Genomic DNA, 18,133 nt, shown 5'->3' with positions numbered 1-18,133 from the left:
CCCTGCCACCTGTGGGAGGCGGGCTGGCCCCGGTGCCTCCTGCTGCTCCTGTGGGGACCAGTAAGAGCCGTGCCAGCTCCCGCCTGGCTCTGTGCGAGCTGATCCTCTGATCCGTCAGACCCCACGGTGCCCACTGAGCGAGGGCAGTGCTGGGCCTCCCTTGCCTTCCCGGGTTTGGACCACAATGCAGGTCAGCAGCAACACCCTGTGTGCTGACCTTGGGAACGTTTCCAACGTTCACCGTCAAAGGAGCTTCTCGGGGTTTGGAAGGTGTTTTTAATTCAGATTAAGGAGATTATTTGGAGTCCCAGTTTTTGCGGAATATTGGTTTTTCACTCATGCTCGGGGCGTGGGGAGATGCTTTTTCTGCACAGTTGACGGGACGGGGCTTTTGGAGCTAAGCTGTTGAATAAGGCTCTCCAGAGCCAACCCTGCGTCGGGAGCAGAGCCACTCGCGAGAGGAGGTGCGTGTGGACCTCCTGAGGCGGTGTGGGTGACACCAGAAGGCCACAGTGGTGGCACCGTGTCCCTTGCTGAACAGGTCACAGAGTGTCCAGAGGTCCCTCTGGGTGGTGGCACCGTGTCCCTTGCTGAACAGGTCACAGAGTGTCCAGAGGTCCCTCTGGGTGGTGGCACCGTGTCCCTTGCTGAACAGGTCACAGAGTGTCCAGAGGTCCCTCTGGGTGGTGGCACCGTGTCCCTTGCTGTCCAGGTCACAGAGTGTCCAGAGGTCACTCTGGGTGGTGGCACCGTGTCCCTTGCTGTCCAGGTCACAGAGTGTCCAGAGGTCACTCTGGGTGGTGGCACCGTGTCCCTTGCTGTCCAGGTCACAGAGTGTCCAGAGGTCCCTCTGGGTGGTGGCACCGTGTCCTCTTGCTGCCCAGATCACAGAGTGTCCAGAGGTCCCTCTGGGTGGCGGCACTGTGTCCCCTTGCTGCCCAGATCACAGAGTGTCCAGAGGTCCCTCTGGGTGGTGGCATCGTGTCCCTTGCTGTCCAGGTCACAGAGTGTGCAGAGGTCCCTCTGGGTGGTGGCACCGTGTCCTCTTGCTGGCCAGGTCACAGAGTGTCCAGAGGTCCCTCTGGGTGGTGGCACCGTGTCCTCTTGCTGGCCAGGTCACAGAGTGTCCAGAGGTCCCTCTGGGTGGTGGCACTGTGTCCTCTTGCTGGCCAGGTCACAGAGTGTCCAGAGGTCCCTCTGGGTGGTGGCACCGTGTCCTCTTGCTGTCCAGATCACAGAGTGTCCAGAGGTCCCTCTGGGTGGCGGCACTGTGTCCCCTTGCTGTCCAGGTCACAGAGTGTCCAGAGGTCTCTGGTGGTTCCACCGTGTCCCCTTGCTCTGCAGATGGTGAGCCTGGTGACACCGGTCTTGCCTCTGATTACTGGGTCTTGGTCACACACACCCCCTCCGACCCTGTCCAGTAGGCCCTCTCTAGTGGTCAGGCTGGCCTTGCCTGTTTCTCCCTTCTGGAACCGCTGGGATTGGCCTTGCAGGGTTGAGTGGCTGGCCCAGGCTTCTCTGAGCATGGCCTGTTTGGTCTGGCGTGTTTTCTTATTGGTGGTGTCTATGGCCCACTCCCTTTGTAAGTGAAGCACACTCTTCTTGTTTGTCCAGTTGCCCACCAAGGGACCCCGGTCACCCCACGCTGGCTATATTGAGGTGTGCTGCGATAGGCATTTAAGTTCCAGTTTTGCTGTGGACTTTCAAAGTTCTGTTTTCTTGGGGCTTCCCATCTTGTTCCTCTTGATTAGTTAGTTCAGTTTGTTGGGTGTGTGTGTGTTAACATATACATTTTCAGTTGTAGCTGGACACAACACCTTTATTTTATTCTTGTGTGGTGCTGAGGATGGAACCCAGGGCCTCACATATGCTAGGCGAGCGCTCTACCACTAAGTCACAACCCAGCCCCCAGTTTGTGTTTTTAAATTGCAGAACTGACCGGTTCTTCTTGAGCTGACCAGAACAGACATGTGGAAGTGGTCTTAAGAAAACCGGGTGTCACAGGAAACCCGGGCCGCATTCAGCCAGGTCTCGGCCATCGGCCTCTCCGCCGTGCCCTGTGTTCATTTCAGCACGAAACTTGGAGTCTGTCTTTCTCTCTACGTGTTCCTTTCTGCACATCTGTCTCATTCTTCTTGGTCTCTGCTGACTTGACCAGTGTGTCCTCCAGTGCCCAGACCACCTGGCGTGGTCAGGGAGAGTCCCCAGGCAGGATTCCGGAGTCCTGAGCCTTCCTTGCCCCAGGCGGAAGCACACTCCTGCCAGCCAATGATTAGACTCTGGCTTTCCCTTACCAAAGTGGGAAAATGTGTTATCTTTGTTCTTTAAGATCTACGTGTACTTTTTAATCGGACAACATGAAGCAGAATTCTGAGGTCTGATTTGCCCACGTTCTTTTTTAAAAAAATTTTATGAATTATTTATTTATTTATTTTTACGTGGTGCTGAGGATCGAACCCAGTGCCTCACACGTGCCAGGCCGGTGCTCAGCACTGAGTCGCCGCCCCCGCCCCTGGCCCACATTTCTGGTTTTACGTTGGTCGCATTGGTTGTGTTCTGGTGATGTGGTTCTGCAGCGTCCAGGCCCAAGCACTTGCTGGTGTTCATCAACCCGTTTGGAGGGAAAGGCCAGGGCAAGCGGATCTACGAGAGAAAAGTGGCGCCGCTGTTCCTGCTGGCTTCCATCACCACCGAGGTCATCGGTAAGGCGGGCCCAGCTGGCGCGCGGGAGGAAGCTTGAGCACCAAGCAGACATAGTCAGCGTGGGAGGTCTTTGTCCCATAAGACCATTTTCAACAAAATAGGACTTAGTTTACACACCAGAACGGAAGAGCACAGAATCAATAGTGTCATCTCTTCTCGCCAAGTCTCAGCGAATCAGGCACTGAGAAGACAGGGGGCGCGGCCACAGGCAGGACATCCTGCAAGGAGAGCTTCAGGCTCATGCCTACGCATCGTTTTCCCGTAGGGCCTTTAGTAAACATGACACAGTCCCAGGATTCAGGAGGCCACGGCAGGAGGATCACAAGTCTGAGGCCAGCCTTAGCAACTTAGTGAGACCCTTAAAATTAAAAGGGCTGGGGATGCAGCTCCGTGGTAGAGCACCTGAGTTCCCTCCCCAGGACTGGGGAGGGGAAGGGTATTTACAAAAATTCTAATGATAAAAAAGTGACTGTGGGGAAACAAACGCACAGGACTCTGCACACGGGACCCTCAGCTCTGAGACCTTTCACCTTGGGTCGGAGACCGTGGGCAAACATTTCCTCTCTACATGTCCCTGTGTTCTAAAATTGCAAAAGTGACCCCAACAGGGGGAGGAGCGTAACATGGAGGCTGGGTGTGATCGCTGTCGAGGAGAGCTGATCATCAGGCCCCGAGAAAGTCAGACCTGACCCTGTAGAGGGGACTGCTCGCCCAGGCCACCCCGTGCCCTCCTGGGGGTGCTGGGAGGCCCCTCAGGGCCCCGGCCACTGCCCTCGCCGTCTGCGTGAGACACAGCTCACAGGCGTGAGCGTAAACTACCGTGCAATGTTGTCCCCACAGTGACCGAGCGTGCGAACCAGGCCAAGGAGACTCTGTACGAGGTCAACACGGACAAGTATGATGGGTGAGTGGCACCGGCAGAGCAGCGGACAGTGCCACCTCGCTCCCCCGGTGCCTTCCCTTATGTCCTCCTGACCCTGCAAGTAAACATGCATCCACAGAGCGTCAGCACAGGGCCGGGAAAGGGTCCCACGCGCCCCCTGGGGCCCACCCTGGGTTGGAGGCTCTGTTTGCCTTTCAGTCTCCCAGGACACTTGCACAGCCCCGCAGGACAGCAGTGACCCGGCCAAGGACATGATCACGTGAAGTTGATGGTGTTTTTATGGTTTTGGATCCTGCTTTTGTTTTGGTTGTGCTATGAGCAATTTCCCACGTCCCGACCATTTTATTTTAATGCCCCATCACATTGTTACACAGACGTACCGTGACTTAACTGGTCTCCCACTATTGCATGTTTGGGCTCTGTCCACTTTTTGCTCTTGAAGTAAGAGAGCATTCTTGTAAATACATCTCGGCATATTCTGGTTTTTTCAAGGTAAATTCCTAGAAATGGATTTTTTTCCTTGGTGCTGGGGGTTGAACTCGGGACCTTTCACGTGCTGGGCACAAGCTCTACCCCTGGGCTACATCCCCAGCCTGAGTTCAGGGTCTCAGGGGGCTGGCAGGAGCTGGTCTCATAGCCACTCTCTGCCTGGCGACCACTGAAGTCCCAGGCCCCGGAGGGAAAGACGGCGTAGGCTGTGCCCTGTTGGGCTGGCAAGGAGGCACAGCTGCTCACCAGGACACCAGCCAGGGGCTTCTCACTGGCGGGCGCCCTGACTGCCGCTCCCCACAGCATCGTCTGTGTGGGCGGCGATGGCATGTTCAGCGAGGTGCTGCACGGTCTGATCGGGAGGACCCAGAGGAGCGCCGGCGTCGACCAGAACCAGTCCTGCGCCACGCTGGTACCCAGCCCCCTCAGGATCGGCATCATCCCCGCAGGTAGGGGCCCCGCCGCGCTCCTGACGCCCCGCCTCTCTACTCCGCTTCATGCACACCTGTCCTGCCCCTAGGTGCTCTCAGGAAGGACCCTTCTTGGGTCCTCCAGGTTCATTGCTCAGACTGTGACTTTATCCCTTACAGGGACTGTGTTCTCTGTGGGCTTTTTGTTTGCTTGTTCGATATTTTTTTCTTTTTCTTTTTTTTGGTGCTGGGGACAGAACCCAGGGCCTCACACATGCCAGGTAAGTGGCCCCCGGTCGCCTCCTTATTTGAAAGATAGTGTGTGACCAATGAAATGAACACCTACGCGTGTTCATAAGGGACATCTGCTCCAGGAGTACCAGTCGCGTGCAGGGCCCAGGGACCAGCGGCAGAGGGCGTGTCTGCTCTTCGAGAGCTGGTGGTGGGCGCTGGGTGGGGGCTGCAGCCCTGGAGTCGGGACGCCTGGGGCCTGGGGTAGGTGAGGCGGTCAAGGGGTCTTCCGCAAGAGATGGCCTCTAGCTGACCTGGAGGAGTAGGGAGTGGGAGTGGGCAGGCAGGAGGAAGGAGGGGACCTCCCCACCGCCGGCCGGTGGCCTCTGCTCCCAAGGCGTCTGTTGGGCTCGGTGTATTTGCCATCTTTCTAGGAAGCAGCGCGTTCTTAGAAACATTAGAGCCAGGCAGAGCGACTGCTGGCCTGCGACACCACAGCAGCCAGCAGCTCCCCCTCTTGTGCCTCCCGGCTGCAGGCTGACCCCACACAGCCTCTGCCCATGCGTGTGACTTCACCCCCACGTGGCTCCTGAAATCATGCGGTGAGCGTCCCCGTTCTGAGGCTGCAGACAGGAGGCACTGGGGTGCGGTCACACACTCACCGGGCAGGTCAGGAGATGGAGCTCAAGCCCTCGCTGCACCCAAGCGTCTTCCCTGGAGCGACGCTGTGCTCCCACAGCGGAAGCTGCCCTGCCGCGGTCACTGCACCAGCCTCTGCCCCTCAGCTCTGACCGACAGGGATGTCGCCCTTCATCTTAACCCGTGAATCCCCATTCCGCACCAAGGACGTGCCTGCGGGTGGCAGCCCATGGCTGTCCTCAGGACGAAGCCTCTCTTCTGGGGTTGCGTTAGCATCACATCTTGGGCCGATTAGGATCGTGGCTTCCATCGTATGCTGAAGGGTCGTCATCTGAGATCCCCTCGATCCGACGGAGTGGTTACTTGCTTCTGTGGCATGTTGAGAGTGTTGCTGACTTGGTGGGCGACTCACCAGACGGTTGTGTGTGATGGAAAGAAACAGTGCAGCAGGGAGACCCCAGCTGACTTGGTCCCCCCATTGAGGATAAAGAGGAAAAGCACGCAGGCCCCATCCTGTATCAGATCCCTGCAGCTGGCCTGGCCAGCAGCAAACTGTACTGTGGGATGGCAGCAGGGCCCCCAATGTCCCTATCCCTTCCCAGGCCATGGATTTCTCTGTTCATACAAGGCCTTAGGAGCCGGTGTCTCTTGCCCCACAGGGGGGGCTCAGACTTCCCCATGGCCCAGCACAGGAGCCCTCCGGGAAGGCAGGGTCGCGGCTGACTGAGCATGCTGTTCAAGCTCCAAGTTGACAGTCACTGGCCAGGGTTTGCCCTTGGAGGCCAGAGGTGGCCTCTTGTCTTGCTGTCTTTGCTGTTCGAGGGCAGTTCTAATCCTCCTAGTGACCTGGACTCTCACTGTAAGGCCACATGTCCTGAGGATAGCCCGCTGTCTCCGACCTCGCTTGCCCTTCCCTCTGTCTGCCCTGGCCGCCACTCTCTCTAAGGGCTCTGGTGCTGGTGGTGGTGGCTCACGAGGCTCCAGGCAGGAGATGTCTTCCTCGTGGACGTCACTGATGCGGGTCTCCTCTGAAGGTCACATCCATCTGGACCCCGCCCTGGGCCCAGGGTGGCCATGTGCCCACCCACAGGGAGCTCTGTGCTTGGCCGTCCTGGAGCCTGAGGGCACTCGGTGTCCTGTTTGCCGTCTTTGTATTTCTCTCCTTTGCGAAAGACCCTCTCCTTTCACCTGGCCTTTCGGAGCCTCCCTGGGGAGTGGGGCTCTGCCTGACTCCATGCTCGCCCTGGGGGCAGGTTCTACCTGTGTTATGTCCCTTGGGGTGGAAAGTACAGCCCTGGAGGGCAGGCAACCCCATCCAGTGTTCTAAGCCTTCCCTGTGGCTGCACAGTGGTGCACACCTTTCATCCCAGTGACTCTGGAGACAGAGGCAGGAGGATCGCAAGTTTGAGGCCAGCCTGGGCAACTTAGTGAGATCCTGTCTCAAAATAAAACTTAAAAGGCTGGGATGTAGCTCAGTGGTTCCACCCCAGTACCCGAACCCCCAAGATTCTGGGTTGGGCATTTCTTTATGGCGAGGTGCTGACTCTGTCTGGGCCCCAGGGCACCTTCAACCCCAGCCTAGGTGCCAGGTGTGGGGACGGGCAGGGGCTCTGAAGATCTGTACCCTCAGCCTTGGGGTCGGGAGGCCTGCGAGGGTGCTGGTGCTGGAACCGAGGCAGGACCGCCCGCGTCTGGGAGGTGGCTTCCGGTCCTGCGGAGCTCAGGAGTTTGCTCCAAGCTGTGGACAGGCACTAAGTCAGGGCAGCGAGCAGCCAGCTGTTTCCAAAGCAGAAAGACCTGAAGGGTGAAGAATCAGGTCTGAGCTGGGCGGAGAGGTTCTCTGGGCTCAGCGTCAGAGTGGGTTCAGGTTTCTGGGAACATGATGGACTTGCCACCAGCGGCCTGGGCAGGAATCACCTCCTGTGTCTCCAAACCTAACGCTTCAGAAGAATGACCTGCAGACCTATCGGAGGACTCAGTCCAGCACGTGGTCATTGCCGCTGGGACCAAGACATATAGAGCAGGTCCCAGGAAGCCCTCTGTCCCTCCAGAATTCAGGCTCCCCGTGTTCTGTGCACCTCACACCTGTTAGTCCAGTAGGAAGCATTCGGTCACTCCCTGGGAGTGATGCGGGCACCCCAGGACCTGGGTCTCATTCATCCTGAGCCCTCGAGGTCGTGGGCCTTGCCTGGCACACCTGCCCTCTGTCCAGCACGCTGCTGGTGGATGGGGCGCTGCACTCGGCCATGATGAGGGCCCCTTCCTGTTAGGACCACATGCCGTGGCGAAGTTGGAGGTACAAAGCCCTCTGTGAAGTTCCTGTTTCGGTTTCCCCTTCGGTTTGTGACGCAGACCAGCTCTGAGGTACCTGGACGCAGCGGAGGCCTCCAGAGGCCCTGGGTCCTGTTTCTTCATTCCAGCTGAGAACGAGGCTGCGTGTCTGCCCACTGAAAGGCCGCGGCTCCGAGCGTGGCTGGTGGAATGCAGGGCGGCTGCGTCTGCAGGCGGCGTCTGCCCCGGGCCAGGGCTGGAGTCCGCGCAGGGCTTCTCCCAAGGGTTCTCTCAGGAATGCGGACACTTGTCGCTGCGGCATGAAGATGGGGAGTCTGAGGGGCCTCGTCTCCTCCGGTTCTGTTAATCACATTTAAGAATCAGCGACTCCTGTGACCCTAAGGGTTCGCTTAACATTGATATTTTTGACTCATTTTTGAAAGAAGATGCTACTCAAGTCTTTAAGAGATCCCGAAGGAGACGTGCACGCCCTGGATTGTGAGTGTGCGGGAGCATGGGTCTGTGTGCCTGTGTGAGCACACCCAGGGACGTCAACCGTGGAGGCCTCCGGTGCGCTGAGGTCACTGGGGGCCTGTGCTGCGTCTCTGTCCCGACCAGGTCAGCACCTGACAGGAGAGACCTAGGAGGGATCGCTCACCACGAGACCCGAGCACCACTCTGGGCCCAGGCTGAGCATGCGGGTCTGTGGCTCTGGTGGCACTCTGCCTGTCACCCTGTGGCCCTCCTCAGGAGTGCTTATGTGATGGTGGCAGCGCCCTGCAGGATGCTGCCTCGCGGGTGTCCCAGGAGACCAAGGCCAGGGTGTCCCTGTTTCACGCTCACACCGTGCAGCCCCACCAAGTCACCAAGTCACTGAGTCTGGCTGGGGCTGTTTTAAGTGCCACGGGGTCTCCTCTGCCCCACGGCTGAGCACAGAGCAGGGCTTGACTGTGACCCGGTTAGAGAGAGGCCTGTGGCCTCCCTGCCATGGCGCAGGGCCACTGGCTGGCAGGGCCTCTGTGCGGTGGTGCCTCCTGAGCAGGTGCCCGCTCCCGTCCTCAGAGCCACACTCTGGCCCCCACTGGGCAGACGAGGGCGTGACCCCTGGCCACAGGCAGGTGTGTGTGTGCTCAGGGGTCAGCGCTGTGCAGAAAGGCCCCTATGGGAGGGCCCAGCTGCTTCCTGGAAATTCACCCTGCCGCTGAAATGGCGTCTCGGTGTGGTGGTTTCCTTAGCGTGTGTCCTGTGACCCTCACGGTCGACCGTGGCAATGCTCAGTGCAGATTTCTGCTGCTGTCCAGGCCTGGGTTGCAAGGTGCCACCAGCAGCCGTGCAGAGGTGGGCAAGCGTCATGCGCCGCACACAGCTGTGCGGGGGGCCCACTGCTCCCCGCAGGCCTCCCCGGGGCTCTGTAAGGCCCAGGAGCCTCGGAGGCCGCAGGGTGCACCCAGCCAGTGAGGAGTCGCTGGATGCCACTGCAGGGACCCGTCGGTCTCCCGGCCTCCATCCTTCAGCCGAGCTCTGTGCTCCTCCTCTGCTGGCCTTGAGGAGAGGCAGGGTGGGCCCGACCTGGTGCCCGCGTCACCTGAGCCCTCCCCGCAGGGTCGACAGACTGCGTGTGCTACTCCACCGTGGGCACTAATGACGCGGAGACGTCGGCCCTGCACATCATCCTTGGTGAGTCTGCTCCCCGCCCCACTGCCTTCATGGTGGCCCTGCTCCCTCTTGTCCCCATGGCCCTGCTTGCACACCAGCGTCCAGGTGGCGACCCTTCCCCTCTGCCACACTGCCCTCCCACCTCCCAGGCCCACCCAGGGGCCCTGCTAGGCAGCCATCGCGGCTGCGGGCCTGGAGATGGGACAGGCTGCCACCACATGCTGTCCCTGCTCTGGGGCACGCCCTGCTTCGCCCTGGAACCCTGCCTCGCTCTGACCCGAGCTGTCACTCTGCCCCCCATCTCCACTCAGCCTGCCTCCCATGGCCAGCAGTGCCGGGCCTGTCCCCGGGCTCTGTCCTGCTGCCACACCCCACTGCTTTCACGCATGCTCTTGGGATGCCCCTGGGTGCCCACTCTGCCTGGGCAGGAGTGCCATGCTGGTGGGTGGCTGTGGGTGTGGCCGCCTCCGATCTCTCTGCGAAGCACCCACAAGGCTGCAGGGTGGTTCACCCCTTCAGGTGACAGGCGCCCCGCCCCTGGCAGGGAGAAGAGGGTCGTGGAACCTCTGTGAGCTTCTGTTCACGGTGACTGTCTGACTCAGAGTCACAGAGAGCTCGTGTTTTAAAGTAGCCACTTAGGACTTTGTATTTTCATTGTGGTTACTTCCCTTCAGTCTCAGACCCTCCACCCTCTCAGTGACATGGATGGGTTTTGTGGGTACATGCTTACCCTGTCCCCAGCGATAGCTTCCCAGGGAATTTGAGACAAGTGTCACTTGAATCAAAAACAGGGAATCAAAAGAGGGACCCTGCGCTGGGCCTGTTCCGTCAGTGTGTTTTGCATGTGCACCTCCTGAGGTCAGGTTGGGCTGGCGCCTGGCCCTGAGCACACCTGTGCTCTCCTGCAGGGGACTCGCTGGCCATGGACGTGTCCTCCGTACACCACAACAACATGCTGCTGAGGTACTCAGTGTCCCTGCTGGGCTATGGCTTCTATGGGGACTTGATCAAGGACAGTGAGAAGAAGCGGTGGATGGGCCCCGCCAGATACGACTTCTCAGGTAACAGAGCGCTGCGTGGTGGCGGGCACGCCGGGTGCTGCGCCGACCAGTCACGGGCCCTCTGAGCGAGGCAGCCTCTGCAGGTGGGCCTGTGGGCCATGGCTTCCTGTGGCTGGGAGCAGTGGGCTGGACGTGAGCCCGAATTCTGTGACCCAGCACAGGTAAACTGTAGACTCCCTGAGACGCAGGGGTGTCTGCACAGGGCAGCCGGCCCTTGGGGGGCTGCAGCGTGAGTTCCAGAGCCGTTTGCCATCACCCAAGCACAGTGGCCACAGGGGCAGGAACCTGCCAGTGATGGCGGCTTGCACCCGTGTGGGAGCCTGTCCTTTGGGCACAGTGCCCTTCAGCTCCCACAAACTCATTTGCCCGTCGAGTCCTGGGGTAGCCGCTAGCACCTGCCCTGCCAGGCTGGCTCGGCCCTGACCCTGACCCTGGCCCTCAGGCCAGACGCCTCCCTGTCTACGTCCCACTCCACGCACTGCTTCAACCCCAGGGGTCTGGAGTAAGTGGCTTTGTGTCCAGCGGCTGTGAGGTAGAAGCCCCGTCGTCTGGCAGAGCGAGCGGAGGGTAGAGCAGGTGGTGCTGAGCAGGCAGGCGCCGTCCCACCCCTGGAGGATTAGTACGGGGACACCGAGGCTCCAGGAGGCCGCCCTGGAGGTGGCTGCCACAGTAGGCGCCAGCCCCGAAGCACCTGCCCCCGTGCCTCAGAGACGGCCACGCGTGTCAGGTGCTTACCACGGGCAGCCCCTCAGGGCCCTGGGTGCTGGACACCTCATGGGCCCAGAGGGGTGGGGAGAGAAGCCAGAGCCACCACCACGCAGAAAGAGGTGGCAGGAGCCCCAGGGCCTTGGGAGCCGTTTCCACCCAGCAGATGCTCCCGAGTCCAGCCCTGCCAGTTGCCATGCTGCACGGTGGCAGCAGTGCAGCCACAAGGCTGCTGAGGCTGGGGACTGCGCCTCCCCAGCTGGCCGGCGCGCGTCCTCTCGTGGCGAGAGCTCGTGGAGAGTGGGGCCTGGGCTCTGTGTGAGGCTGGGAGGCCTCGGTGTGTTGGGGGTCAGGGGAGGTGGGTCCTCTGTTGGCCCCCGAGGCCAGCATCACACCACAGCAGATGTGGGCTGGACACTGGGAACATGCAGGCCTGTACTGGGCTCAGCAGCAGAGAAGGAGCTGTGACGTCCCCCTTATGCTTGCAGAGCACCCCTGAGCCTGCCTGGCTGGCCTCCTCCAGTTCCCTGGTGCCCACTGCCCTCTCCCTGCTGTCCGGCACCTGCGTTCCTGACAGCTTTCTCCCAGGCTAGCTCCAGTGGCTTTGCCCCAGGGCTGGGTGCCAGCCCCACAGCCAGCACCATGGACAGCACCGCAGTTTGAATTTAGGGAGGCAGAGTTGCCTGGCCCTTGTCCTGAGCCCTCCCAGGCTGCCACAGGTGTGCGACGGCGGGGCTCTGGCAGGGACCAAGCCCTGGGGGAGGGCGCACTGCTGACCACCTTCAAGTGAGGAGGCCAGGACCCCAAGCCACTGGGACATGCAGGCCTCATCACCAAGGTCATGCGGGGCAGTGATGGAGAAGGCCCTGCTTTGCCAGCATGGAAGAGCCACAGCCCTGGCCTCTGCTGTCACTGTGCCCAGACGAGGAGGGCAGAGCCCCCGCAGCCCCCTTGGTGGCCACCAGGAGCTCCCTCTCCTCCCCGCAGCGGTGGCGCAGCAGCGGCTGTGCAGTGACCTGCAGTGCTCTCTTGGCCACGCTCTGTCCCCAGGTGTGAAGACCTTCCTCTCACATCACTGCTACGAAGGAACGGTGTCTTTCCTCCCAGCCCAGCACACCACAGGGTCTCCACGGGACCAGAAGCCCTGCCGGGCGGGGTAAGCACACCTCTGGGTCCGTCTGCTGCACGTGACATGAAATGGGGCCCGGTCTGGGCCTTGATCCGGTGGAGGCAGACACACGGGAGGACGCTGGTTTCCCTGGGCTTGTGCAGGGCTGGCTCGCGGCTGCACCTGGCAGTGTGCACCGGGGGCACCTGGCCGTGAGGACACAGGACAGGGTCCCACTGTGGTACAGGACCGAGGCTCCTGCCCACGCTGTCTGCTCCTGCTGGGGTTCCCAGGCCCCTCCTGTGGCTGGAGATGAGCAGCGCAGGCGAGAAAGGACGCCAGGCAGCTGTCTAATCCACAGCTGTGCGTGCGCGGCTCCGGCAGAGGGAGGGCTACTCGCAAGGCCAGTCTGATGGAACCTGTGACTCAGCAGCCTCGTCCCCACCCCTGGCGGAGACCCTTGTCGACACACTTTGCCCAGCTCCACGATGGGAGCTCACCCATGATCAAGAGCCCTGGCCAGTCCCCTGAGCCCCTCAGAAGGCAGAGAGCAGCCACAGCAAGCGCCCAGGTGCCTGCCAAGTGGGTGGACCGGGCAGCTCCATGAGAGAAGAGCCCGGATGGGAGAGAGGAGGGTGGGAGAAGCAGGCCTCCCCGTGGCTGCGTGGACTCTGCCCCAGCCACACGCTCCCACATCAACAAGCGGCCCTTCCCTCCAAGTGCGTCCAGCCATGTCTGTATAGACAGAACCACAGGGAAACCTTGATTTAGCCACCCTGGGTTGTGTGGCCACGTCAGTGACAGCACAGTGTCTGTCCACCCAGCCACTTGTGGCTGCTGGAGGCCAGGAGGTGGGTGGTGCTCAGAAGGACCCACAGTCCTTGCCTTGCTGAGGACCATTCCACGTCCTCGCCTGTGAGTGGGGAGTTCGAGGCCATCAAGTCAAAACATTTAATTGCTGCCTTGCTAATTTGATCCACTGGTGTCGACACAGCACCCCTGGTGAGCATGTGGCGTCAGCAGCACCAGACCAAGAGCACATCTCAGCAGTGACCACATCCCGAGCTGAGGGCTCTGCACAGTCTGTTTGCCGCCGTGACTGGGACAAACGCCCCTGCGGGCTCATGTGAGATCAGAGGCGCTCCCGGCCAGCTCACACTCCAGCTGGAGCTGGGTTTGTCTCAGGCGGCCGCAGGCGGCCTGTGCTCGAGGGCCACTGGTCAGCGCTGAAAGGTCTGACTCTAGGAGAGCTGATTTTGAGAGTTCAAGTTAGAACGCTAAAGTGTTGAGTCAAGCCTTGGAAACTGTACTTTTAATCTCGTAGGAGAATTAGACACGTTCACGTGTGCCGGGCACCCTGCTTCGTTGCCATGTCTGCCCACTGAGACAGGTGACCACGCTCTGTCTTCCAGGTGCCTGGTGTGCAGGCAGAGCCGGCAGCAGCTGGAGCAGGAGCAAGCTCAGCATGGCGCACCAGACTCCGGTCAGTCCCACCCTGCCGCCCCCGTCCTGCTGCTTCCCCCTGCCAGCTCTCCCTTTCCTCCCTCCCAGAAGCATGTGGTCTGTCCCTCTCTGGCTTTAGCAGCAGTAGGCCTGGGGGGCAGGAGCTCGTCGTCCGCCGACTGACACTGAGGCCCTGATGGCTCCAAAGGACAGGCCCAGCAGAGGCGCTGCTGGGAGCGCCCGGGGCTGGTGTCACAGCTGCCTCAGACCACGCAGCTGCTGAGCTGGCTTGTGTTCGGACGCTGAGGTTTCATGTCACAACATATCATTATTATTATATTATTATTACTGTTATTATTATTATTATCTCCTTTGTTCAAAAACACTGCCTGCCTTCTTGTTCGTGTTGGACAAAGCAGACAGAGAGCCAGGGTGTTTTTCTTTGCTGCCGGCTTGAACCCAGGGGCCCTCGCGTCCTGAGCGTGCACCCTGCCCGCAGCCACGCCCTCGGCTCCACGTCTTCTGTACCCTGTGGGAAGCTGCCCCGTCCTTTCCAGGTTTGGCTTCACTGCCCATGTTTTATCACCTGTGCTTTTGGTATCATGAGATGTCCCCAGGAGCCCACTGGAACACAGTCTGGGCCACGTCACTGCCTCAGGCTCTTCTCCACTCTCTTCATCTTTCCTCATGGACGGCAGTAAGACTGCCTTCCAGAAGTTTCTCTGGCTGCACACCCAGTCACTGGCGTGGCAGCAACAGCATCGCCGCAGCGGCTGTTTCTTCTGACGCTCCTGACGTTCTCTTCCACTTTGGCTTCTGGCCTTGCCGTTTTCATTTCTGGGCTGCCCGTGCATCTTGGGTGGTCACTTCCCTTTTGATCACCTGCCTCTTTAAAGCGCATGTGGCTTCCTGCTGAGACAAGGAGGAAACACAACTATGCACTCTGCTGTTCGTGCGTGTGTCTTCCTTCCGTATCTCCCGCCTGCTCACCATTTCTTAGCTCCCAGACTCCTCCATGGTGGCCTATTTAGTCTGCAGCTTCTGTCAAGCCTTTTGCACCTGCTGATCAGACTGACTCTACAAAATGATTGGTGGGCCGTTTGGTAGAGACCCTGAGCTGAGGGAGGCAGGCAACCCTGCCAGCACTGCAGCCTGGGCCCAGCAGGAGCCCCTGTGCTTGCCCAGCCAGTCGTCAGCATGGAGGCCCGAGCGGAGCGGGACAGGGTCCATCTTGCGGACGAGTGACCTCGTCACTCAGTTACCTGTGGCTGAGCGTTGGATCTGGTGTCCTGTACCTCAACACATTTTAGGCTGAGCGTACGGCTTGGTGGTAGAGCACTTGCCTAGCGTCCTCGGTCCCCTGCTCCATCCTGGAAGCCATGCTGCACACGTCCTGGGCCACGCCAGCACCAAGGACTCACCAGTGCTGCCCAGCTCTTCCAGCAGAACCCATGTTATTATTCTTTGCCTTTTTCCAACCATTCAAATGCGTGGAAACCACTCCTAGTTCAAAGGCCAAAAGCACGTGGTGGGCTGGACTTGGTCCAGGCGGTGGTTTGCTGATCCATGCTCTAGATCACTGTCACAAGTCTCTGGTGACGCTTGGGTCCAGCACTCAGTGCAGCTTCCTGAGGCGGGTGGGCAGTCCGTGTGGATGTTCCTGGCTCTGGTGGTGGCCGGGAGGGGAATGTGCTGGACGTCAGCCAGGATGAAGGCTGAGGCTGCGATGGCCACTCTGAGCCACGCTGCACTGTGACATCTGCCCTGTTCTTTCTGTTTCAGAGAAGGTGGAGGTGTGGCAGGTCATCTGTGGCAAGTTTCTGGCCATCAATGCCACGAACATGTGCTGTGCTTGTCCCAGGAGCCCCAGAGGCCTGTCCCCAGCTGCCCACCTGGGAGATGGGACTTTTGACCTCATCCTCATCCGGAAGTGCTCCAGGTTCAACTTCCTGAGATTCCTGCTCAGGCACACCAACCAGTACGATCAGGTCAGTGGACGGGCGGGCATGCAGCAGCCAGGGCGAGGCGCGTCCCCGAGGGCAGTCCTGGTCTCCCCGTCGCGGGAGTCCATCACGCAACTTCAGGAAGGAAGGGCAGGTGTCTTGGTTTGCTTGTCACTGACGCGAAGCTCGTCAGTTCCTCCTCGTGAAGGTCGTCTGGAACGTGATTCTCGGAGCACAGAGGCGAGGAGCCGATGCGTCGTCCTGGCCTGCCCTGCTCAGGCTCTTCCTGGGCCACCCTGGCAGGCCCTCTAGGTCCAGGCTCCGGAGAGGACTGCTCGAGCCTGCCCGGCCGCCCAGCACCAGCACCCTTGCAGGCTGCAGAGGGAAGCTGGGTCTAGTCAGGGGCAGACCTGGAGTTTCTGTCACAGCTTTTCATTTTAGTAAAATTTGGTTTTTTTGCTTGAATTGTATTTAAGGTGTAGTCCAGTGGTAGTTTTTACGCGGCTTTTAAGTAGAGCTTATCAAAAAGAGGACGGAAGCGTCCACGGAGCACTGCTCGTAACCTCAGGGCTCTGAGGAGGGCTGGACTCCAAGGGAGGGCTGCAGTTTGGGGTTGCTTGGCCAGTCAGCTCCAGGTCGCTGTCTCAGTCGTGGGGCCCGCCGAGAGGGGTGGCTCAGAGGACTGCCTGCCGAGCCCGCGACCAGGACCTCGCGGGGACTGGACCTGCTGGCCCAGGGTGCAGAGCAGGAGGCTCGCCCGCCACGCGTCACCCTCCCTCCTGCCCTCTCTCGCTAGTTCGACTTCAGTTTTGTTGAAGTCTACCGCGTCAAGAAATTCCAGTTCACGTCCAAGCAGCTGGACGATGAGGACAGCGACAAGGACGGGGGGAAGCAGCGGTTTGGGCAGATCTGCAGCGACAGCCCCGCCTGCTGCTGCTCGGCCCCCCAGAGCTCCTGGAACTGCGACGGGGAGATTCTGCACAGCTCTGCCATCGAGGTCAGGTGAGCAGAGCCAGCGGCCCGCAGTCGGGACAGCCCGGGGCACGCCCTAGGCCCTGGGTACCACCAAGAGCTCCAGGTTGGTTCCAGTCCTTTCTCTGTGCCGTCAGATGCTGAGCGCAGGAGGCGGCGGGGCCGGCCTTTTGCAGGGCCACCTCCAGGGCCTCGAAGCCCTCTCTGTTCCTTTTCCCTGCGACACCTTACACCAGCTGGCACTGGCTTCTGCCTGTAGTCTTTCTTTTTTGCTAAATAACTTAAAAACAAACAAACGAGACTGCCTTCACAGGCGCTGCTTAAGTCCTGGGTCCCTGAACCCACGGGGAGACATTTGTCCTTACAGGGCCATGCTGAGTGCAGGAGGCAGAGGGGTCTGGGAGGAGCCTGAGGCCGGCAGGCAAAGGCGGAGTGGGGGAAGCTCAGGCTGTGGAGGCCAGCAGCCGCAGGGCTCCAGGGACCCTCAGCACCCACTCTGGGACCTTCCGCTCCAGGATCAAGGGTTTTCACCATGCGTCTAAACGAGGGAGTGGCCAGGATGTCTCCAGACGTCCCGAGCCCTGGGCCCAGGCTCCAGCTCCTTCTGGCACATGTGGCAGTTGGTGGTTAGCCAGCTCCTGCCTGAGCCCGAGGGCAGGCCGAGGTCCCAGGAAACCCACCACAACAGCCAGCCATGCAGGCGGGACTGGCTTCTGCTACAAGTTTGGGAGAAGGATCGTTGTAAACACTGTGCACTCGTTAGAGAACTCAGGTGGCCCAGCGGTAGCACTTACCTAGCCCTGCGAGGCACTGGGTCCGTTCCTCAGCTCCACACACACACGTCCATAAATAAGGATAAAAAGGAACGCTCTCAAAATCAGGAAGGTGTTCCTGACACGCAGCCCAGCTGAGCGGCTGCCTGACGCGTGCCACTTAATCCCGGGGTCTTAGTTGCTAAAACACATCCGTGGTTTTAGCAACAGCGGTGAATGGGCTGCCCTGCGTGGAAGGTGGCCCTGTCAGCTGGGACCCAGGACCTACAAGCTGCTGGCAGGGCACCTCCAGGACCCTGGTCTGCTCCACTCCAGGCTCTTGCTGGGGAGAGGCCATGTGGGAAGAGGTTCTTCCATGTGGCCATCAACATGTCCACAGGGCAAGACTCAGAGTTCAAGGGGCCACTGCACCTGTGGCCTGTGTGCAGGGCTGGACCTGGTAGTCCACGACATCCTGCTCGTGGTAATGCCCCTGACCTGTCCGGGCAGGGGACACAAAGCGTTACAGTGTGGCCCTTTGTCCTGCAGGGTCCACTGCCAGCTGATTCAACTCTTTGCAAGAGGAATCGAAGAAACGCCTCAGCAGGAGCCCTGCGGCCGAGGAGCGCCCACGTCCACCTCACGCTCGGGAAGTGTGAAGATTATTTAAGAAAATTACCACAGACCAATTATGTTGATATTTACATTTACATTTAGAAATTTATTTTTGATAGTTGAATCTTGATTTTAGAAAAAATACCTTTTGTCAACAATTTTGCGCATATTTGGCGTTTAAGTCCCCTGGGAGCTGAGTGGCACTGCGCACAACCGAGTCTCCGCGAGTGGCACTGCTGACGTGGGGCCCAG

General features: G+C 59.9%; 1 protein-coding gene across 1 annotated transcript in view; it reads left to right on the top strand.

Moving 5' to 3' along the window:
- CERK (ceramide kinase) overlaps positions 1-17,972 on the top strand; it is a 37,030-nt gene extending 19,058 nt beyond the window's left edge. The window contains 10 exon segments of the mRNA XM_079140180.1: positions 2,577-2,702; positions 3,544-3,607; positions 4,379-4,524; positions 9,229-9,303; positions 10,191-10,343; positions 12,099-12,204; positions 13,569-13,639; positions 15,382-15,587; positions 16,339-16,544; positions 17,816-17,972. Of these exon segments, the coding sequence (XP_078996306.1) occupies positions 2,577-2,702; positions 3,544-3,607; positions 4,379-4,524; positions 9,229-9,303; positions 10,191-10,343; positions 12,099-12,204; positions 13,569-13,639; positions 15,382-15,587; positions 16,339-16,544; positions 17,816-17,936 (1,274 nt within the window). The 3' untranslated portion in view covers positions 17,937-17,972.
- The last annotated feature ends 161 nt before the right edge of the window (positions 17,973-18,133 follow it).

This window comes from Sciurus vulgaris (genome assembly GCF_902686455.1).
Source record: "Sciurus vulgaris genome assembly, chromosome: 5".
NCBI classification, from domain to species: Eukaryota; Metazoa; Chordata; class Mammalia; order Rodentia; family Sciuridae; genus Sciurus; species Sciurus vulgaris.
Note: the sequence above shows the minus strand (reverse complement) of the source record. Positions and strands in the feature narration are given on the sequence as shown.